This window comes from Acartia tonsa, chromosome 1 (assembly GCF_053477335.1).
Source record: "Acartia tonsa isolate MP-2025a chromosome 1, ASM5347733v1, whole genome shotgun sequence".
Lineage (NCBI taxonomy): Eukaryota > Metazoa > Arthropoda > Copepoda > Calanoida > Acartiidae > Acartia > Acartia tonsa.
The window spans coordinates 32,068,687-32,093,019 of NC_137260.1; the positions used below are offsets into that span (position 1 = coordinate 32,068,687).

The following is a 24,333-nucleotide window of genomic DNA, read 5'->3' on the forward strand; positions in this document are numbered from 1 at the left end:
TCCAATTTCATTTTTAAAAGGGGTGTTGACACCCCTCTTCTGCACGCTTATGAAAATGACCATTAAACCAGCCAATTAACGCACTGCTGTCATATTTCTAATGATGTGTAATGAGTATTCAAGTTACATCTTTCCTTACTATTAAATTACAAATGTATTTATCCTTTTATTATTTACTAGCGGCTACGCCCCTAGAGGCCTCTAGGGGCACTTGAGGAGGAGAGAGTCGAATTTGATAATTCAATTTCTTATTTTAGATTTTAAAAGAAAAAGTTTGATGTTTATTTTTCGTTGAACTCTCTTTCTAAAAATGGTAAATTTTTAAAAAATTCAATTTCTCTAGGGAGGGTGTTGGTACCCTCCCCCAAAATAGTTATAAACCTTCCCGGGACATATGAGAATCTACCCTGTTAAGGAGAACCCAATCGGTTCAGCGGTTAGCGAGATCCTTCGGTACACACAGACAGACACACAGACAGACAGACACACAGACATCCTGTTACTTTAGTATAAGGATAAAAGATCTCTTTAAATTGTTTATTTTTACAGGTACGTATACATTTAAGTAAGGATGTATTGTTCATCTAATTTATACAGTACCTAGCCAAGCTGCTTAATTGATGCCAAATATTTTTATTTCCTGCAACAATATCATTCTTTGCATCTGCATGACTGGCAGCAGCCGCTACTAAGTCAACTAGATCAACTGTTGTAGACTTGACTGAAGACACTAGCGGCTTCCGAGATACTTCCATGATTTGTTTTACTATAGAGAATGTTCCATGAGTGTGGTTTTATCAAAATAAGATGAAAATAGTTATTTATCTCATCGTATTAGAGACAGCTTTTTCGTGGATATAAAAATTAAAAATTATAGATTCAAACCAATTTTGTTAGCCCCCAGGGACCGAAGGCCAGTGCTAACAAAACTAGCATTAACTTTATGATTTTCATTTCAATATTCGAAGAAAATTGTCTGTTATATGATGCCATACATGTTTGTCAGTATGACTGAGAACCGGTTCTTATCCAGCGGATATTAATCGGTCATAATAAAAAAGAAATTATTTTGTACTATGAAGTTTAAAAAACATGACGAAATTAAAACTAAACACTAAATTCTTGTGATATACGCAATTAAAACCCATTTTTTATTAAATGTTTGCGTAATTTAATCCATATAATTTTCTCTTTTTGAATTTAGTTTTTTTTTTTACAAGTAAATTTTCATCCTCTTTATCATATACTTTTAAACTATTAAAACTGCAAACAGCACAGTCATACTCATGGAACCATCCCTTTGACTATAAAATTAAGAAAATATTGATTATAACAAGGGACATAACATGCACTTAATCACTGTATTAATTGTCACAAGACTAGGTGGAAAAATTTCTGTGGTTTCACTTTTGCATTCTATGCCTAACTATATGTATAAAATATTAAAAATACACAAAGTTGCTATGATACACTTTAACTTGAATTTAACTGCATTTGAACGCAAATTATTATCACTTTGTTTAACTTTTAATACTAAAATTTTTAAAAAGATAGCAGCGAGCTTCGTGTGTTTTGTTGTGTTTTCTCTAGTGTGTCTGTCTATGTTATGTATACAGAAAATCAGCTGATGTAAGAAATATCGACCTCGTATCTATTCTCCGTTTCTTTCCTTCCTCCTTCTTGCCTTTATAACTCCTCCCTCTCTCTCTCTCTCTCTCTTTAAATTCTTTCTTCAGTGAGTGTGTATGTTGTTATTATATTCTGTATCCAACCGCCCCCACTCCCCACGAACATATTTTCTATATATCCCACTCCCTTTGGCTTCTTCATGGCATAAACCCATTTCCTTAGTAGTGGAAGATTTTGTGTATCATTTTAGCAGCGAATCTCCACTATAACTAAGTTGATACGTCAGTCCGTATCATGATTTTCTCGGCTGCTATTTAAGCTTCTTGCAAAGATTCTTATTATAACTTTCATGGTTCGTCGGTAATAGGACGGAATTTACTTGGACTTTTTTTTATAGATAGAACGTTGAAATTTTAAGAGAAGATACTAATGTTTTCAAGAACTTTAAATAACCCAACAAACAAAAGAGATAATTCATGAACATTTCATATGATTATGAAAGTGCTGAATTATGTGCATCTTTTCTTTAACCTATTGTAACGGTCTGATAGGCTCTTTTTGATGTTTTAATAATGGTTATTTTATATTCTCTGCTTTGCTACCTACGAATGTTGTCATGCTTTTTTCTTTAGCGACTTATCTTCAACTAGCATGATATCTAAAAGTATACCAATAATGCCAACTAACTTAGATTTCTTATAATCAAACAAGAATATATATAACCAATGGAGAAGTAATAAATAAGGGGGGGGGGGAGTTTTGACACATTTGCGTAAACCTGGTGTATAGGCTTTATCTTTGGACTGAGAGGATAGGTTATTAAAGATAAAATCATTTTTATATGATGAATTTCCCCCAGATTTAACATTTTTTGGATAGGCCTCCAGATGGTCTCTGGACAGTAAGAATTTAAAAAAAAAAAATTTAAGAGTTAGAGGTCAGCTTATGAAACAAAATATGCATGTTTATTCTTCAAATATGTGAATAACATTCAAAAAGATACATTTTTTGTTCTATGAGTTGACCTCTAACTCTTCAAAAAAAATTATTTTTTTATTTTTACCTGTACAGAGGCCACGGCCTGGAGCTCCGGAACCTGGAGGCCTATCCAAAAAATCTTAAAAATTCATCATATAAGAATAATTTTATCTTTAATAACCTATCCTCCCAGTCCAAAGATAAAGCCTATACACCAGGTTTACGCAAATGTGTCACCCCCCCCCCCCCTTTGATTGTATGTAAAGTATAATTCTAATGTACCTATTGACTTTTGTGTATTCTTCCATAGTTTAAATGGATACAAAATTGATCGAGTCTAAACAAAACACAAAAAATACAAATGTAATAAAATTACTCTTTATATTTTATGAGAAGCTTTTCTTACAAATTTTCTTTCTAATTAAATATTGGCATTTAATCAAATAATTAGCTTAGTCATTTGTCAAAAACTCAAGGATGAAATAGAACATGGGACAGTAAATTATTCTTCCTCCTGTATTTTTGAAATTTTGCTTTAGCATTTTTTAGGAGAAGAGAGGATAAAAAGAATTTTGTCCCTACACTCCCTGGCAAAAGCTGGAGGTATTTCTTTGCATTTAAAAAAATCTAAGCAATATTCATAATATTACATTCTATACTAAAATCTTAACTTATTGTTGTTAGGACTTAAATAAAGTGTTTGGTTTGATCACTAGCCTCTTTTTCCTCGAGATTTTATGACAATAATCTATAGGTGGACTTACTTTCATTGCTTTTTCTTTGTATCACAGTGATAAAAAGGTCCATGATTTAAATATTTCTTCAGTAATATTCTAAATTCTGAAAAAAATAAGTTTAAATATTAATATCATATTCTCTGAAAAAACCACTATATTTTCAGCAAAAAGTAGTACGATGTCTATCTGTTCATTTGAAGCTTAAGATCTCAATAACAGCTCCCTCCTCTCCACCTCAAGAGACATTGCCCTTCGCGGCTTGGGATGAAGCCAACTTGGTATACCTACTTTTATAACCATTCTCTAAGATCTCCCTTGCATTTTCAATTCAGGGCGTATGAGACCGGTAAATTTAAAACATTTAATTTTTGTTTTAAAATTAAAATCCTCAGTATTTTGTTCGAAAACTAACAAATCCTTTAAAATTTAGAACTAAATGGACAATAGAAAATAAAGCCTTTTAAATAAAAATGTAAGGTTATTTTTGTCAAAAAGTATTTTTTAGGGTTTACAGCCCTTATTTCTCAATGTATCATCAAAAGTAGCATATATCCTTGTTCTCTATACATTTCCACACAAGCATATATAAAAAATTTAATTTTCCTCCATTAACACCAGCAATTTTTAGAGCTAAAGTTTTGAAAAAGTGACTGAGAAAAAAAAATTTTTTTGTTTCTCCTAATTTTTGGATGGTTATATTATGTCTTTTTGATAACTGAAGAATAAACAAAGAAAAACAAGTTAACTAATTATTTCTTTTTTATTCCACCAAAAAATATCAATTTTTAATGGCAAAAAATACGACTGAAAGATAGATTATTTGCAAATTTCAGACTATTTACTTACCCTTATTTATGAAAAGGATTAATTATGACAGTTGCTCCGCCCCCTTTTCTGACATCTCAATCACTTAATAGGGGGTTAATTAAGCTTTTTAGACTAAAAAATCATTATGTTGTAATTTCATTTTCTTCATAACTTTTTTATTATTGAAGTTAGGATAATAAAACATAAACAACTTTCCTGCTATATTCATAAAGATTTATTTGGTTTTTTAATCTAAAACAATTTTGCCTGATAAGTAAGTTTTTCAAAATATCATTAAACTAAAACGACTCAAAAAATATGTGTAAAAACATGCTTTTAACTTAAAATCTAAATTTTTTATTTCATTTTTGAATAAAGTTTCTGCTAGTAACAAAAATAATAGGATTTCTATCTTATTTTGCTGAAAAAAGTAATTTTATGTAAAAAGTTACTTATGGCTCAGTCACTTTTTCAAAACTTTAGCTCTAAAAATCTCTGGTGTTAATGGAGGTAAAATTAAATTTTTTATATATGCTTGTGTGGAAATGTACAGAGAACACAAATATACAGTATGACCCTCGAAAAAGTATTTTTAAGCATTTGCAGCCCTTATTTCTCAATGAATCATTAAAAAATGTATATGTCCTTGTTCTCTATAGATTTCCACATAAGTAGATATACAAATTTTAATTTTACCTCCATTAACACTGGAGATTTTTAGAGCTAAAGTTTTGAAAAAGTGACTGAGAAAAAGACTTTTTTTTGTTTCTTATAATTATTGGATGGTTATATTATGTTTTTCTGGCAACTGAATAATGATACACAAAGAAAAACAAGTTAACTAATTATTTCTTTTTTATTACACCAAAAAATATCAATTTTTAATGGCAAAAATACTACTAAATGAATTGATTATTTGCAAATTTTAGGTTATTTATTTACCTTTATTTAGGAAAAGGATTAATTATGACAGTTGCTCCGCCCCCTTTTCTGACATCTCAATCATTTAATAGGGGGTTGATTAAGCTTTTTATACTAAAAAATCATTATGTTGAAATTTTATTTTCTTTATAACTTTTTTGTTATTAAAGTTAGGATTATGAAACAAAAACAATTTTCCTGCTATATTTATAAAGATTTGTTTGGTTTTTTAATCTAAAACAATTTTGCCTAATAAGTAAGTTTTTCAAAATATCATTAAACTAAAAAGACTCAAAAAATATGTGTAAAAAAATGCTTTTTTCTCAAAACCTAAATTTTTTATTTCATTTTTGTATAAAGTTTCTGCTAGTAACAAAAATAAAAGGATTTCTACCTTAATTTTGCTAAAAAAGTCGTTTCATGTTAAAAGTTACTTTTTCTTCAGTCAATTTTTCTAAACTTTAGCTCTAAAAATCTTCGGTGTTAATGGAGGTAAAAAAATATATTTATATCTACTTATGTGGAAATCTATAGAGAACAAGGACATATACATTTTTTGATGATTCATTGAGAAATAAGGACTGCAGATGCTAAAAAATACTTTTTTGAGGGTCATACTGTATGCTATTTTTGATGATACATTGAGAAATAAGGGCTGTAAACCCTAAAAGATACTTTTCATGGGTCATACTGTAGAATAAATAAAACTTATCCCTGTCCAAAATTTCAAAGCTTTTTAACAATTCTTTTCTCCCTGACTCTACATATTGAAACTAACTCCATTCCTCACTTTTATGGAAAAACTTTCCAACTTTGCTGAATGGAAACCTTGTAAAAATTAGATTTATGGTTGTATTCTTTCTTCCCTTCTTTTTCAAGGATAATTTACATAAAGGTTAAGTTTTGAAAATTAATAAAATAAATTTGTTTAATGTTGATTAAAAGTAACAACAGTTCCACTTTGACAAAAAATTTAAATGTTCCATCTCTACTTTGCCGGATGGAATATAAGCAAAGAGAGAGGGAACAATAGACTTTAAGTGAATCGTATCCACCCCCCCACCAATCCCCTTAACTCTATAAAGTGCAACAACTTAAAGTTCTTGAAGGGAATGGTTGGATCAGTAAAATGAAGCACATTATTCATACTTATATCTTCTAAAATTTGTAGGTATTCTATTAATTTTATTTATCATAATTGGTGGGGGAGATTAATTTACTGCACATTATCCTATCACTACATCCATATGTTTTCTTCTCATAATTATTTTTAATGATCATGTCAGTTTTGTGTTTAAATTTCAATTTTCCAGACTTTAAAACTAAACTTTGTTCTTTTCCTGCCATAGATTCATATTTTCTCTTCTCAGCCTTTTATCTGATTACTTTAGCAAAATATTAAAAACAAAATGTACACGTTCAGTTTCAAAGAAAAAATTTGAGTTTTTTTTCAGACATGGCATCCATAAGTAGCGCAGCATTTGAGATCTGTTATAGAATAATCACAAAAAATTGCAATTTTAATGTTTAGAAGATAATTAGTTATCCATTATGAAAAAAGCAAAAATTCTTGTTACTGCTACGCTACTGAATAAAAATAACCCACTTTGCAATTTACTTTTACCTCTTATCTTTGGACATTTTCTCGGGTAGGTTGTTATCCCATCCCATCCCAATAAGGAAGCCCTAATAGTCGAGCGGTGTGCGAGATATTTCGGTATAGACAAATATCCTGCTTCTTTATAGAAGAACTAGCGGCTTCGCCCCTAGCCTCTAGGGGCTTTGCCCCAAGAGGTAATTAAAAATAAAATTAAAAGAAAATAAACAAATTAAAAATAAGATTAAGTACTACTGGTGCTGTTTAATGTGTTTACTAACTTCCCCATAGGCCAAAAAAATGGGGGTGGGTATTTTTTTTGCCTTTGGGAAGTTGTGGGTGTTCCCCCCTCCCCCCCAAGAAAACAGCCTAAAACCACCACAGGACCAGTAGAAATATTCCCTGAAGAACAGAATCCAATCGGTTCAGTGGTTACCGAGATCTTAAGGGACGGAGAGACAGACATCAAGCTACTTTTTTATTATAGATAGATTGCAACAATTTTCAAGTAACATTACTTCATACTGCAATGTTTTAAATTTTCTAAATACTGGCCCCTGTTTTAACATCAAAGGTTTGTAAAGATGAATATTTAATGTTTTCATGAAATGTATGATATAATCCTTATTTATGTGTCTATAAAAGTATTAAAAATAGTACATCCTATTTTTTTTACACATAGAAAGTAAATTTGTACATATATATAACTTTAATACTTTAAAAGCATCATTGTTAAAAATAATGAAAATAAAGAAAACAAAACTCTCATGAATGAAGTTTGGCTGGTTAGAGCATTGCCTCTCTTAAACAACTTTGTAAAAAGTGTTAGAAACCCTTATTAAAGTCCAAATTGGCGGTGGTGTAAATACTCTTCAATTATGTAAGAAAGGATGATATGTCCAACACCTTTGATAAAAGTTTGATTTTTTTGGATTTGTTTAAATTTTTTTGTCAACCGCGACATTATTATGTCTGCTTGCTAGAAAGGAATTGGGTTCAAGTCCGAGCCACACCACGTCATACTAGAGTTGTTTTAATGGTACCTATTGCTGCAATGTAAGGCAGTTGTTACTATTGGTAAGATTATGAGGAAATGCCTTGGCCCAACAGGCTCTTCTAATTTCTTTACACAGTTAGGGCTAGCAATGGACCTGCAATTAAAGGGTTGGTTGTCTGTTTAATGATACTTTACTTGGATGTTAAAAGAACGTCGCTCCTTGGACCTCGGTTTACTGAGTCAAAGACGACAGCCTCGCCCAAATGAGACAATTTTTATTACATCCCTTGATCTACATCAGATTTATATCAAAACTAAAGCTTTCTTGTGGATTAACTTATTCTTCGGAATAATTCATCCTTGTTAAAACAATGTTTAGATAAATGTATGCAAGTTTTCTCTACCTAGCTACCAACCTAATGTAATTCAACTACAGTTAAAATTTCAACAAACTTTTCAAATTAAATCTGTAACAGAATAAAACTTGAATTACAGAACTCTCAGGGGTATTATGGATAGGACATCTGAAGAAAAAAAACAATAAAACATAAAACTTAGTGAATCACTGTTGAGAGGCCAGAAAAAAAGTTTATTTTAGTGTTAGGCAAAAATGACTTTAAAGTTTTGAACAAGTTTGCTTTTATAAAGTTCTTCATATAACCACTCCTGAAGGAAGTTAATTAATGGCCATTTTTACAAATATCTTTGCTAAGGTCATGGAAATTCAGCCTTAAATAAATCATATATAGAGTGGTTTTATGAAAGACTTCATAAAAGCAAAGTTGTAAAGAATTGAAAAGTATGAATATTTATTTTTTTTATCACGGAAGAGTTTAAGCTCTTAGGGGATGAAATTTGAACTTGAAATTTTCAAACTTAAATTTTTCTAAAATTAGATTTAGATGGATTTAAAATTAGCAAAGGGTGTTATTAGACCCTTCTTACTGTTACAATTGCAAAGTAATTTTTGCCTAACACTAAAATAAACTTTTTTCATCTGGCCTCCCAACAGTGGAATAATAGAAATTAGAAAAAGGAATAAGTGATCTTTTTCTTTGGATAGAATCTTCCAATTTTGTGATTGGTTTAATAGATTAATTTGTAGATAGCAGACAAAAGTTTTTTATTTAAATGCAATATCCCTTATAATTATGGCCACTCTCTATAAAACTATAGAAATACTAGCAGACTAAAGAAAAAATTCTAATTAACAAAATAAAAGTTTTAATCTTGAAAGTTTGAGGTGTTTAGAGAAGTTTTTGTGAAGGATGTGTGAGCAAATTTTTATAGCTGATGAGTAAAGATTTTTAAAATTGATTGTTAGTGTTCTTTTATTAGATTATATAGAAAAAAAATATTTATTACTCATTTAGTCATGCGGGTGAAAGTGGGATCAACTTTTAGGCTACAGATTCATGGTTGAAAAGTTGCTTACCATTGAAATCAACACCACCGCCAATCACAGCTAGTGTACACAAGGACACAAACAAGCTTTTTATTTAGTCGGGAGGGGGTGGAAGAAACAACATCCTTACCCATGTTGTAAATTTTACTTGTGGAGGCAATTTTTATTACCCCCTTTAATATTTTTGCTAATGGTTAAAGCCAATATATTTTTTGGTATAGGAAATGTCAAAAATTAATTTGTTTTGTAGATCAAATATTTGAGAAGACCATTAACCCTTTATCCCCTCCCACCCTTTGTAAATTCTTTAGTAGCCCCCCCCCCCTTTTTTGTTGTTGATAATATGAAATATATTGGGACCACAGTTTTTTATTAAATTTTTTGGCCATTCTGTAGATTGTGTAATCCACTTAGATGATTTCTATTATATTCCAGCTACAAAGTTGGAGAGAATTGTAAAGGTGATAAAATTTTCAATAATATTGAAACATTTATCAATACAGTTTGAAACTTATCTTGATATTTTGATAAATAGTTTGATATAATATGTTGTGTATCTGAAAGAAAACAACTTTTAAACTATGTTTCAGATCATATTATTCTTCATAAAAAAATTTTTCAAACTCAATAAAAAGATGGATAAATGACAATTTCTAAGATGAATTTGATATAAAAACTAGGGTTGGCAATCCGTCAAACTTTTGGACCGGATTCGGATTCTTACAGGAATCCGTCCAAAAATGATTCTAGCAATATTTTTAAAGGCTTTTTAAAATTTAAGTTCTACATATGTCCTAAAAATTAATGTTCTTGGTGTTCTCTATAATTCACTTCCGAGAATCGAACCCGATTTTAAAAGAATTTATATATAATGATGATAATCTTTGCCTTCACTCCCCGTTGAAAGAAAAAACTCAAGACGTTAATTTTAGCCTACCAATTAAGAATCCGAATCCGCTATTAAAAAACGGATTCCTGATTCGGATTCCAAAATTGACCAAAAATTGGGCAGATATCGGATTCTGATTGCCAACCCTAATAAAAACACTCAAAAAAATCAAAAGAAACGTTTGAGTTGAATGAATATTTTGAAATCTATATTGATATGGTAAAAAAGTCCGAATAAATTTATGACCGAACAAGGGCCACACAAATGCTTTTTTTCTATTTATTAGATAGTATCTATTCTTATTCTCATTATTAAACTGTATAGTAATAAACTGTAGTCTTTTTACAATCTTGCGACAAGATTTCAGCGATTCGAAGCACCCCAATTCGATCACTCAGTTTAGTGTTCCAATTTTATATTATACATATTTATTTAACATATAATACTAATCTTTTACCCAGCTGAAATTATGCTTTGCGCTTGCTCTAATTCAAATATTAGGTTTAAAGGATATGAATAATGAAAGATATTTCTGAATTATTAAATTTTCTTCAAAAAAATTATCAAACGCTTTAATAAAGTCTAGAACACAAAATATATTAAAAGATTATATGCATATGCATAAGTTTATGTACAAGCTTCTAACTTTTCACAAATAACATTTTTATATTAGGAATTACCACAACTTAGCAGCTTGACTATCCCTAATCCTAACTTTAAATGCAGTGCACTTGCAAGCATAATACAAAGTTTCCAGTTTAAACAATCCTTACTTACAGTAACCTTACAATGGGGAACCATGTATCCATAAAAATAGCAAATATCTTTATAAAAAAAGAATAACCAAATAGCTTACATATGAAATATATTGGTTATATAAACATTAAACAAGGGAACTGCGGTTATTGTAAGCTGCAGCAGGCAACCTCACAATTGACAGCATTTTATACCCAGCTATCTAAGACTTTGTTTTACCGCAACCATCTTAGTTAGTAATAACCCATCTCCCTAACTGCTGAGCCATTAATTTATTTGTACTGCAATTCATCTTTAGCTGTTACAAAAACAAGTTATTTTACTATTTTGTGTTGACATATTTTAGTTAGAATTTGACTAATGAAGACGGGCAAGTATGTTGTGTTTAGTATGTCTTAGTTAGGTTCTCATATATCAGAAAAGCAGGTGCTTACTTATAAACAACTGTTTTATCTTCTTGCAAATATTCTTTGATAAAAGGTATTTTCAAAAAAAAACTTGATCCATTAAAATAACATTTATTCTTATTAAACAATAAACAATGTAACAAATTCAGATTATAACTGGTTCATGAGTTGTATAAATTTTGTAGTAGAGGGTGTACCAGGATAAGATAAATCCAGCGCCAGGTTGAAATGATCCAGATTAGGCATGACAGTCAGGCTTGTTAGACATCCTTTGCCTTCAAGAATTTTCCTGGAAAAACAAATATCTTTAATATAATATTCATAACATTTGCTTATAAAGGAAGTTAAGAATTACCAAAACTTGCAAAAATTATTAAACATTTTACTGAAGTCTAGAATACATTAAATGAAACAGTTTTTTTTATTTAAACTCTTACCAAGTAATTATCCATTGTTACATTATTAAAAGAGAATTTCTTTTGATTTAGAATACATGTTTATAAAGTTATTTATATTGAAAAAAGCCGTCTACGCATCATTACGAAAGCCTCTCTTGTGCTCAAAATCTTGGAAATATTTTATTTTAATTTGAAAGCCAATCATCACCTGTAATCTTGAGCTTGTTGATGAAATGCAGGACTATCAAATTCTCCAACCATTTGATTGTGAACTATATGTTTATATGAACTTATCCTAAACAAAAAGTATAAGAAATTTGAAGAATCCTTATAAAGTGGCAGGATAGCTGTGTGTTTGTCTGTCCTTCTGTTTATATCAAAAGATATCGATAAATGCTGGACCATAATGCTTCTCTTTTTTCAGTGAAGTTTATCATAGACCTCGGATAGGATTTATGTATTTTAAGGATCTACCCATCAAAAAAAATCTCAAATATAAGGTTGTAGGAAGAAAACCCTGCCTTTCATAGTGTCCCTACAATTTTAAATCATTTTTAGTTTGCTCACTTTGTAAACTTATGTTAACTTAACAGATTTGTTAAAGTTATAAAAACAAAAAAGAGGCTTTACAATGAATATTATATTATGCCTTTTACAAGAAATCTATTCATTTCATTTGAAATACAGTTCAGAGATGACTAGACAATAATAAAGCCCTTCCATTTAATATTGAAAATTATGTGTAAATTGTATGTATTTCCAGCCACAGAAGTTCTTTAGCAAGGATTTTCTCTTCTACAGCAGGATATTGTTACAATACAACAAAAATAGAGGTCTCATTTCCTGCGGGATGCCCTAAGCCTGCGGGGCTACCCAGTACCCGATAAAACCCAACTTAACCTAACCTAATTTATGAAGAATGAAAATAAAATACGACCCACCCTATCTAGTAAACTAATTCATAACCCAAACTATGGACTGAATAGGGTAAACTCAGGTAAGTAATTCAGGGAAAAAGTTTCAAATAGAAAACTTTTTATCAAATATTTATTTTGCTGGATTTTAAACACACCTAAGCCAGCCAGAATATTTTGTGCGCATGTAATGCGTCCGCTTGAGTGCATACACAGAGAAATATAGAAAAGAAGCAACTATTCATAATATCACTGGGGAAACAATCGAGGAAATAATTTGAATATCCAAAAACCTAAATTATGCTTCATTTACAAGGATATGTTTTGCTAATTCAAACAACCATATTTCATTTTTATGTTAAAGTGAGTCTATCTGTAGCCCAATCTGACAACGAATTAGCTACCTGTCTTTAGATCTACAGTTATCTAAGCTATGTTTCTCAAAGAAATAATTTTGCAAGTCAGCCTTTCAAGGCCTTGTCTTATTTTCTTTTTTAACATGACAGCCTAGAATCCAACAAGAGGAAAGCAAAATTTGATTTAAAATTTTATTCTTTAATAAATATATTTTTTACACTACCTTGATATTTTTCTTTCTAGGAAAGAAGTAATTTTAGTCTGTCCTAATATGGCATTAATTTTAAAATTCTTACAAATGATATTAAGAAAAGGATATAAAAAGCATACCTACCTGTTTATGTTTTCAGTTGACAAGGGGCTATATTTCTTTGCCTCTTCTAAAATGTAAGTTTAAATTAATGCCTATGTTTAAAAAAGAAAATTATCTAAAAAAAACTAAATTCAATTTAATTTTGAAAATTGTACAATACCAAACCTTCTGTAAGTTTGAGATCTCGTTGCACTGAAGTCTTAAGAATTGGTTCAAGATCAAACACGCCTGAAACATATTTAGGATTATCGGAATATGGAGCTTAGGTTTTGAAATAAAAAAAAAGAATTTGGCAATTATTTCCTATTGCTTTAAGAAATTAATTTTTTTACGTGCAACTGAAATCGGATATTTTACAGACTGACAAAAAGACATTCTACTTCTTTGACATTTCGGTCAATGTCATAAAAGTAAAGTAAAATGAATCCTCTAGGTTATAAAAAATATATCACTCGATTAAATCTGAAATGAAACAAAAATATCCATGATAATTTTTAGATGTTAATCCTCTGATATTGTCTTAAATTATTGACTTTGTAAACATTTTATCCTAATTTTGATAATATTTCTATATCCTTGTGAGCGCTTTTATATACGAAAGCACTAAGATATTTTACCAGAAAGATGATTAACAGACTGTTGTTCCTGAGTTGACAATAAGGATAACAGTCAGGTACTATACCTGAAAGATGAATAACTCCAGCAACAGACTCTTGTTCCTGAATGTACAATACAGAAACCTGTAAGGTTCTATACATGAAAGATAAATAGCTCCAGCAACATACTCTTGTTCCTGAGTGTACAATACAGAAACCTGTAAGGTTCTATACATGAAAGATAAATAGCTCCAGCAACATACTCTTGTTCCTGAGTGTACAATACAGAAACCTGTAAGGTTCTATACATGAAAGATAAATAGCTCCAGCAACATACTCTTGTTCCTGAATGTACAATACAGAAACCTGTAAGGTTCTATACATGAAAGATGAATAAATCCAGAAACAGATTGCTAATCCTGAGTGGACAATACAGAAAACAATAAGGTATTATACCTGAAATATGAATAATGCCAGCAACAAACTGCTGTTCTTGACTGGACAAAACAGAAACCTACAAGGTACTGTACCTGAAAGATGAATAACTCCAGCAAATGTCTGTTGTTCCTAAGTGGCAAATACAGACAACAGTAAGGTACTATACCTGAAAGATGAATAACTCCAGCAACTGTCTGTTGTTCCTGGGTTGACAGTACAGAAAACCAGAATGAGGAAAGTGCCATTGCACACAATTGACTTCCAGCACTGTGTCCTAAGATTTAGTTATTTTAGATAAATATAAGAATTAATATTAGGTTTTACTGCAGTCACGGGAAAATGTTGCTGAATTCGAACCTTTCAAAAATTTAAACTGCTAATTCTTATGCTGTTATCCTAGCTTTTTCTAAATTATGTATAGCTAAATGAACTAAATAAAAGGAAAAAATTGATATAGTCCCATCAATTTATGTTTAAATGAGTTTTTTTTTGCAAGATAAAAATAACCTGAAAGCCAGACTTTCTTATTTTTCCTGATAGCAAACTTTATGATCCAATCCAAGCCAAATTCAACCTTAATACAATAGAGCATTCAATTTAGAGCTCAAGTTTATTTACTTAAAGGATTTGTCTTACTTTCTCTTTTTTAAACCTTATAATTCCCATTTATTGCTAACTTTATTACAAATGAGGGATAAAGGTTGCTGAGTTTAAAGATAAAATATTTATCTATAAAAGGCCATGAAAATTTGCTTTACAAGAATTTCTATAATTTTGTTATTATATTTTGACTAAAGACTCAATAAATTTAAGAATAAATCACTTTAATATAATGATGTTGTATTGTGAAGGGTATACCAATGGGCCATTAAAGTATTGCTGGAGTTAGAGAGAAAAAAGAAAAGTACCAAACGTTTACATCTATTGTTAACATCCCAGCCAGACAAATAAATCAATTATATACTGAGATGCTCTGTCGACTAGAACATTTACACTTTTATTACATTATAAGAATGCTTTTATTGTAATGTAGAGAAGATATTTGTTAATATGCAGCTTTTAATAATAATTTATGTATGATATTTTAATCAATGAATAATTTATAATAGGGTAGAAATTATCCACCCTCATTTCAACTTAGAGAAGGGTTTTTGTTTAGCAAAATTGAAGATGTACATCACTTTATCGGCTATTGTCGTATTCTGAAAGATTACTGCAAGTAGCCTAACCTAATCTAAAATTAATTTAACGAAATCCATATTTTTTCTTTAAAAAGTTCGTTTGTGGTCCATAGACGACATGTGGGAAACTGCCTAGCTGTTCTTCAATCCTAAGCCGCCAGTCGACTAACACTAAAATGTACGACGGACGTCACCTGTTTGACTATACTTGTCATTGAAGCTTTTGGAGCTCTGTCATAGTGTATAACTGCCACAGTATGACCTTCCTCAAGCAGAGGTATAACTGTCCAGGCTGATTCTGAGCCACACCCAAACTAAATATGTTTAAAGCTAGCTTGTTTTGAGCAACATCTTGTTTAACAAACAGTTAGAAAGAAGAACATTTATCTATAAAAAGAATCGTTATCAACTACACATGTTGCATAAATTTTCGAGTAAGGGAACTAAATAATTGTTGAGATATTATTGCGAGATTAAGGACACAGAGTAAAACAAACACCATTTAATTCCTTTTAAATGCACTAGGTATTGTTTAGATTAAAAGTGGGACATTGTGTGGTTATTTAAGTTTTGATAATTTTAAAAGCATGTTGGCCTCTTTTAAGTGCAATGTGTTTTATTAATAGTTTAAAGTATAAGTACATTGCTCTTTATAGACACTTAACCAAACCTAACCTATTTAAAAACATCTTTTTGTATATTCATATCTTAACCGTACCTAACTGGTGTAGAAATGCTTGATTAACTTAATATTTTAGGCACTTCTGCGTTTATCCTGGAACCTAAAACGTATCATGTCTGTCAGTCGGTAACGCTACTTCTTCTAGCTGTTTATCTATTTGCGTTGCTATCTGAATATATATACCGCATTCTTCGCTATTATCTCCCTTCAATGCTACTTAGATATGACTATTTGCAATGTATCCATTAAATTTAGTTTATCATGTTAAATGTTTCGCTGTTAATTAAGGTAATCGGCATTGTAAGTATTTTCATTGTCTGACAATCTAACAATGCATTATTTTGCTACAACTGTAAGTGTAAACGTACGTTTTAGTTGAGTTTAAATAGAAGTTTTTAATAGGTTTAAAATTTGTTGTCTTACCACCCAGTATCCTCCAGATATAAAGACAACCAACTTCCCAGAACCTCCATCCTCGTTGAATATATCCACCGTCGTATTACCTAAATATTTAGCAACAATTTAGTTATTAATCGCGCATAGTAATATAAACAGTTATCCAAGGAGAGTAAAAACGAAAATTTAAAGATATTTCCAGTTTTGTTGAAAACTTCAAAAATATTTTTTTTTCTATGGGTGATTTTTTGGGGTAGTTGGTGGTACCCTCCCCTAAAATAGTTATAAACTTTCCCAGGACCTATGATAAGCTGCATTATGAAGGAGAATTATATCGGTTCAGCGGTTAGTGAGATCCTTCGGTACTCACAGACACAGATCATGTTACTTTTATACATGGATTGTCATGTTTATCCATGTTTTAAAAATCACCCAAAACAACAAATATACCTTGTACCTGTATGAATATTCAGCCTGGCAGAGGGTAATGCTCTGGCCTTGTCACTTTCTTCTCTGGTCCACCTAGCATATTCTGCCAAAGATTCGTCTCCTGACATCCGTTTTACCCATCTAAGTTTATTCAGTGTAAATTGTTTAGTTAAAAACCCCTGAAATTTACCAGCTACCGACGGCAAAAGATTTTTGTGGGGGAAAAATAAGAATCTGTCATTGCTCCTTACTTCAACCGGCCCTGGTTCTAAACGTTAATACTATTTTCATATTGGGCGGGTATACTAGATTTATTTTGGTATAGAAAAAAATTGAGTAACTAGAAATACTTTTTCTAACAAGGATGAAAATCTATAAAAACAAATCTCTAAAATCAGACATCAAACGAACATTAAAACTTTTAGAGTATAAGAACTTAAAAAGCAGAATATAAACGGATTTGACAAAACAAAATATTTAAAACTGCTGTAATACGTGATACAGTTAAGGATACTAGGTATTTATTTAAAATTACAAAAATACTTCGATTATAATATAGACCTTGTTGTCCTAGAAATCATTAATCAAAAAATCATATTTATATTATAATTATTAATTATCATACACAATATTGTTATTATATAAGTAAAAATCAGCATGTTTTAAATTGACGTACAGTCTTACTGGTTACACTTTATGAGTTGTTTTTCTTTCTAAATCGTACCAAACTGTTACAGGAATCATCAAGCAATTTTTAAAATGGATAGGACAATTCTAACATGAGTAATTTTTATATGATTAGAGATATCCAGTACGGTCGTAGTTATAGAAAAACTTGGCTTCTAAAAAACAACACAAATAGAAACAGTCATTTGCTTTCAAATGCACTGTTTTTTCTTATATTATTAAAGATAAATTTTTACACTTTAAACGTTTAAAGATTATAATAACAAATTTTAAAATATCAATAACCTGCTAGGCATATAAAGATCTTCCATATCTTCACTGTATTCAAAATCCATTTTAATATTTTATCTTCACTCAAAATATTTAAAATCAAATTATTAATACGTGTTGGTAGTATGAAACTAGTGCTTATACTAGAGGTTCCAGTTTAAAACTGGTTTCAAGTTCTTACGCCAAATTTTACTGATTGCATCACAATTAAATTTTTAATTAATGAAGAAACTCAAACCCTGTTTACACAAGTAGACGACCCATGGCGTGGCCATAATTCAGCTAGTGTTTTATTTAAGATTATAAACAAGAACAAGTTGTAATAGAAGGGGTGAGGTTATGGCTTTAATATATCAGCAAAATTGTGTATTTTTTGTGCGATTTGCGCCATTCTTGTAAGTCCATAGTTTTTACAAATCAAGTTACCCTTCCCCAAGTTGATTATCCTCTATTAAGTCCCCCCCAATCCCCACAATTAAATTAAACGTCTTTGTCCTTGCTGTAACTGTTATCAATAAAGTAATAATATTATAGTTTTTAAGATTAATTTATTTATTTATTATGGTTCATCTATAAATATTGCATTTGTTTAAATTGATACCTAGATAAAAAATATGATATAAGAAAGTAAAATTTTTAATGATAAAATTAATACAAAATTATAACAAATAAAATATAACAAAAGGCAGTTTAAACAAACATCTAAACTTTGGTTTGGTAAAAAAATCTTATAAATTTAACAAAAATACTGAACATAAAAAAATAAGATGACTTCTTACGTAAAAAAATGGGAAGGCGTATGAGAAAACACAAAGAAACTCAACAAAAAAAAGTTAAAGCACTGAAATTTGGCATGGAAGTTGCTTCCATAAGGAACAATGTGGAACTGCTTAAAGAAACGGCGGCAGAAACGAATCTGACTCCAAAAAATGCCTAAATATTATAACTTTTTTGGTTGAGTTCCTTTCTGTATTAGAATTGGTTAGAAAAAATATCACAACCGCCTTCCCCTTTTTGATAAATATATAGTATTTAGATTTGGTTCTTACGTTTTGTTCAAAATTAGAAGTTCTCAAATAATTATCATTCATATAGAAAATAATTTTTTAAAAAAAGAAAGATTAATTTAATTATTATATTATACTACATTTCTACAATTAAAGCACCATTTTTATTGCACGACTAAGGTAAAGTATTTTAAATAACATTTTTTTGGTTATAGTGAATAATTGGATCAGACATTCGGCATTTAAATTCTAATTGATTGTATGTGTAAATTAAACTTTACATAGGAACTAAACAAATAAAATCACTGTCCCTAACATTCATATATGCTGATTTGGTACATGGAATAGTATTATTTTTTCATTCTGAGCATCTAAAGGCAATTTCAATTTTATGAGTACATTGAATTTAATAGCTTAACTATTTTTATACGAACATATAACACTTCTAGATCTCATTTAGATATCTTTTTTTTATTGCGTTTGAACTAATATAAAATGGTATTTTCCTTAATAAATTGAAAAAAATTAACTACTCCTAAATCTTTGTTGAAATATGATTCTATTTTTTAAAATTATTTTGAAATTATTTTGATAATACTAAATAGCTAGATTAAAGTATTTATTTAAAATTTAAATCTATCCATAGACCATTAATAGTAATCTAATTGTCATTTTACTGGAATTCCTACAAATGTACCAAAAACCAGAGCTGCATAAATACAACAACAAACTTCACTTTACTACTTTTTACTTTATAAATATATGAGTATATAGATAACTAGAGTTGGCTCGATATAATTATCTCCCTATTAGCTAGTTTTCTATATGCATATCTATTTCTCAATAAATCTATTTTCCTCACCCGGCATTACTATCTAAAAGAAAGTAAATATTTAATAATTTAAATGATTTAAAAAAGATTTTTTAAATTATATTTTTTTCTTTACATTACCATCACTAAAGGGTTAATGATGCTGATTACAATTTTAGTTTAATATTTGACCACACAAAATGTCGCCACAATCGAATTCTTTTAAAACAGAGTTTTCTTAAATTTATTATATTATAAATTTAAATTTTCTCTTTTATGATTAGAAATTAAATACATCAATATAAGGTAAATAGCTACATGAAATAAAAAAAAGGAATTTATTTTTAATAAAGTAAAATAATGAGTCTTATCGTTCTGGGCAATGAGAGTTTATTATGGATTATTGGAGCACTATGAGTTTTAGTCATATATTCCTTGGAAAACTTGAGCTCGTTTATAGACATTTATTTCCTATATAGATCTGACATGGATCTTGAAGCAAGTAAGCAGGCCGTTTTGTACATGTTAAAAATTGGAAGATTTCATTAAATAAAAGTAATCGCAAATATACTTAGTAAATAATTATGATTGCAGGATAAAAACTTGATGAAGTGAATTTTTTATTAGAATAGATTACTGTTGTAATAAATTGCAGTTCTGGTTTCAGATTTCGAAACAATTTAATTAATATTTAATATCTATTTAAATTTGTTAAGCTACAAAAATGTTTACTTAAATTAGCTTGCTATTAAGATGTTATGCAACTGTAATATAAAGACTTGAGAAGCCCCCTGGCTTTAGAAATCTCTATCTAGGCAGTCATTAACATGTCTGGTGAGGAGCGTGGTGTTCCGGAATTCTCGCCCACATTTTGGACAATTCAGATCAGGCGGTGGTTCATTCATCAACCCTCCTCCTCCATTCCTAAAATCATTAAATAGTTTTAAAAATGAAACAGTTATTTCTCGAGTCGTATTTTTATAATCTTTCCGTGGATATAAAATGTACAATCGTAAGATAAAAACCAGTTTTTAACCCCAAGATGACAAATGCAAGAGCTAAAAAAACTGGTTTTAATCTTAAGTCTGTACATTTTTATAATCGTAGAACACTGGATATAATACGATGCTAACATAATTTTTCTGTATGGCTGAGAACCGGCTCTAATCCACCCGATATTAATCTATTTCGAAGCGATGCAATGTGGGAAATGAATTGATTACGTTAAAAAAGACATATTTATAAGATTTTGTTTATCATTTACATAAATGTATATAATTTCATTTTCAACTAATCTGGTAACTAATTTTTAAAAAGACTAAATGGAGAAAAGATAATTTTTATATCCTATATTATTTGTATAACTTGTTTTGCTAGTTATAAGCGAGATTGAAATGCTTCTTTACCTTATTTAGGTATACATTTTAAAATTTGCCCCTAAAAAGTTTAAAAGTACCGACCTTGTTGTGTTATGCTGATTGACGGTCAACGGGATCTGGGCCATCATATGATCCTCCCCCCTGTCATCAAAATGGTTGATCCTCTCCCGCAGCACATCTCTACCCCCATCCCCTCTGCTCGTATCCCTCCTCCTGCCCTCCCCACCACCGCCTCCCATATTAATTGACCCCTGTCGGCCGCGAGGCCCTGCGTCATAACCATTGTTGCGATGGTAATCAAAATTATTGTGATCATTGTTGTGATTATTGTATTGTGCTTGTCTTGGCTGTTGATATTGATTGTGTTGTTGTGGTGGTGGCGGTTGGTGGTTGCGCGGCTGGTGCGAGTGCATAGAGTTATTTCTGGTAGCTGGCATAGAACCTGACATCCCACCTAAAGGAAAATTTACAGTTAGTGCTTAAAATTTCTATGCTAAAAATTAAAATTGATTGATTTTAAAATAGCGTTCCTATTCCGAAGACAAAAAACTAATTGATATTTCTTTCTGTTTGTCTAATGATGAAGATACATCTTCCCGGACTAATTTTGGTATTAAGAAATAGAAACTTGATCAAAATCTACAATGTTTACATCTATGGATGCAATAAAATTAATAGTTGAAGATAAAAAGATCAAGTAGTTTTAAACAAGCCTAAGCAGAATCTAAACTAAGACAAAACCAATATATTTCTATGATATTTAGCATTGATTAAACCTGCCTACAACTTTATTTTTCTAAACCCCTTTAAAATTAAACAATACATTTTCTCGTATTCATTCGAATCCGGTGGATAGGAACCGGTTCTCATCCATACGAAAAAACTATGTCTAGCATCGTATTATATCCAGTTTTCTACGAATATAGAAATGTACAATCATAAAATTAAAACCAGTTTTTTAGCCGGTGCCTCCGGCACCTCAGGGCTAAAAAAACTAGTTTTAATCTTATAATTGTACATTCTATATCCGCGGAAAGCCGTTTATAATACGATACGAGAAATAACTATTCTCGAATTCATTCGAATCCGGTGGATAGGAACCGGTTCTCATCCATACGAAAAAACTATGTCTAGCATCGTATTATATCCAGCTTTCTACGAATATGAAAATGTACAATCATAAGATTAATACCAGTTTTTTTAGCCCCGAGGTGCCGAAGGCGCGGAAAGCTGTTTATAATACGATGAGAGAATCTATTATTATAATGGGTTTAAAATTTGTATCAAATTGAAATAAGGGGGGGGGGGGGTTAATGCAACCATCTCGTAATCAATGTATAAATGGCACTTAGATTTCGAATTTCGATCTTAAATTTTGCATGAGTAATCCTTGGTAGGTGTATTTTCCCTAAATCGAACAAAAAGTTGGAAAAGTAACGGCTCAGCCGTTTAGCCGTTTTTTTTTGCTATTTTTAGGGCAAATCTGTCATAAATTACGTAGAAATCAACTTATTAAAACATATTTTTGCTTTAAATCATGTGATACAAAAACATTTTTTTAGATTTCTAGTACCAGCAACTACCAACTAGAATCATTTGAAAACGTTTTGGAGCAGCAAAGAGTATTGTGTAAAGATAGGTTTCGTGATGGATTTGAATTGAAAATACTCCAAAAATGGCTAAACGGCTGAGCCGCCAGCCGTTAGCCGTTACCTTTCCAACTTTTTGCTGGATTTAGGGAAAATAGACCTACCAAGGATTACTCATGCAAAATTTCAAATCGAAATTCGAATTCTAAGTGCCATTTATACATTGATTACAAGATGGTTGCATTACCCCCCCCCCTTAATTAAACCTTAAACATATTTGTGCCTTAAAACTGATATAAGATGCTTTTAAAGGGAATACGTTCCATAGTATAAATACTATTGCAATTGAAATTGCATCTTCCTTTATTACTGGACAAATTGGTTTATTTTTATATTTGTGGTAATGTTACCTATTCCCTTATTTGTGTTATTTTGTGACCTATTTAGAGATGGAACATCTTGCATCAGATTGCAATAATTTTCAGGGATATAGGGGATGGGATAATGGATCTAATATTCATTCTTTTGATTGTCTTAGACTAAACTTAATGCAGTTTTTAAAAGCGAAGCTTTTCTATAATTAGGGTCGGTCCGTCCGTCCGTCCGTCACACACGGATAGCTTTTTTCGTTAATTTAGAAGTATTAGAATTAGCCTATCGATTTCAAACTTTGCATGGTGATTCCTTTACTAGTTAGGTACGATTTAGAAAGCGTAGCAACTCTATAATCATTACAAAAATGTCCGTACGTCCATTTTAAACATGTTGTTTTTTTATTTTTTTTTAACAACAAATTATGTGATCTAATCATCCGATTGATCTGATTTTTGGTATGTTGATTCCTGGGACAACAAACTATAATGTTATAAGCGAAGCAGATCTATAATCAAGTCCTAAAAATGTAAGTATGTCCAAAAACATTATCTTGTATCAAGCAGTTTTTCAACAAATTTACTTACAATTTTGCTTCGACCCTTTTACATTTATATTCTGATTATTCAGTTCTGACACTATACAAGTGTTAATGTCCGTTTGTCCTTCCGTTTCAGTGCTTTGCTTTAATGGATGTTGTCATCCTTGTTAACATAAATGTAAGATAGTAACGCTACAGTAATACATCTGTTATTAACCATTCCAAGAAGCTGCATTGTTCTACCCCTATTGACTTTTAAGATTATTTGACTGGAACTCTAAAATTGAATTATATTCTCATTGTCCCATCCCAATATCCCTGAATAATTCCATATGTGACCTTTTATAGGCGTAGTTTCTCTTTTAGAATGACAAAATCTAGTTTTTATTGGAATAAATGTTTTATTCTTGTAGCTAATAGTTTATCATAATTTAATTAATTAAATATCTAAAATAATCTCCCGCACAACTTACTAGATTATATTCTATATTTTAAGATAAAATTAATTAAAAACTGAACCCTAACCTTTCTAATTTATGTTTCTTTATCTTGTTTAATTCTTTTATCTTTTGTGGAATAAATCAAGATTTGTAGAAAAAAGTTCCATTTATCACTTTTAAGGCAACAATTTATTCTTTATAATAGGAAAACCTAAACATTAATGTATGCACAGGGAGGAAGGGGACATAGGATTGTAAATTATTCTGGTACCCAAAGTTTTATAACGACATTTCTTATTCGTTGGCTCAAAAACTTTGAGTACTTTTATTGAATTTTAATTAGTCCAAAAGTTTTAGAATCCGAATTTTTTCACCAATAATTTTAATCTACAGAAGGAGTAACTTTTTTC

The 24,333-nt window shown here is 30.3% G+C and overlaps 2 protein-coding genes and 1 long non-coding RNA gene across 5 annotated transcripts in view; all 3 read right to left on the reverse strand.

Moving 5' to 3' along the window:
* Positions 1–11,218: 11,218 nt before the first annotated feature.
* KFase (kynurenine formamidase) lies at positions 11,219–18,025 on the reverse strand. 2 transcript variants are annotated; one of them, XM_080174521.1, is made up of 10 exons: positions 17,800–18,025; positions 16,856–16,968; positions 16,426–16,505; positions 15,515–15,634; positions 14,647–14,713; positions 14,306–14,413; positions 13,271–13,333; positions 13,127–13,172; positions 11,730–11,816; positions 11,219–11,412 (listed from the first exon to the last, which is right to left on the reverse strand). In XM_080174521.1, exons 1-10 carry the CDS (start codon positions 17,847–17,849, stop codon positions 11,274–11,276), a joined length of 873 nt encoding a protein of 290 aa, XP_080030647.1. In that variant the 5' UTR covers positions 17,850–18,025; the 3' UTR covers positions 11,219–11,273. The 2 variants fall into 2 exon arrangements, with proteins under 2 accessions (XP_080030647.1, XP_080030655.1); XM_080174529.1 differs by lacking the exon at positions 15,515–15,634.
* Positions 18,026–18,318: 293 nt separating this feature from the next.
* On the reverse strand, positions 18,319–19,484 carry LOC145330031 (uncharacterized). The gene is made up of 2 exons (XR_013883213.1): positions 18,786–19,484; positions 18,319–18,558 (listed from the first exon to the last, which is right to left on the reverse strand). It is a non-coding gene; the product is annotated as an uncharacterized LOC145330031 (long non-coding RNA).
* A 640-nt stretch (positions 19,485–20,124) lies between these two features.
* The window catches only part of LOC145329963 (uncharacterized), a 48,866-nt gene continuing 44,657 nt past the window's right edge, over positions 20,125–24,333 (reverse strand). For both annotated transcript variants that reach the window (XM_080174464.1, XM_080174473.1), the window contains exons 21-22: positions 21,063–21,435; positions 20,125–20,526 (exon numbers count right to left, since the gene is read on the reverse strand). In XM_080174464.1, coding sequence (XP_080030590.1) covers positions 20,400–20,526; positions 21,063–21,435 — 500 coding nt within the window. In that variant the 3' untranslated portion in view covers positions 20,125–20,399. The remainder of the gene's footprint in view (positions 20,527–21,062; positions 21,436–24,333) is intronic.

Coding starts and splice junctions, on each gene's coding strand:
- KFase (XM_080174521.1), bottom strand. CDS start 17,849: ATGGATTTTGAATACAGTGAAGATATGGAAGATCTTTATATGCCTAGC. Junction 16,969..17,799: donor GATCTTTATATGCCTAGCAG/GTTATTGATATT, acceptor GAATAAACTTAG/ATGGGTAAAACGGATGTCAG. Junction 11,817..13,126: donor TCAACTGAAAACATAAACAG/GTAGGTATGCTT, acceptor CTTTTTGTTTAG/GATAAGTTCATATAAACATA.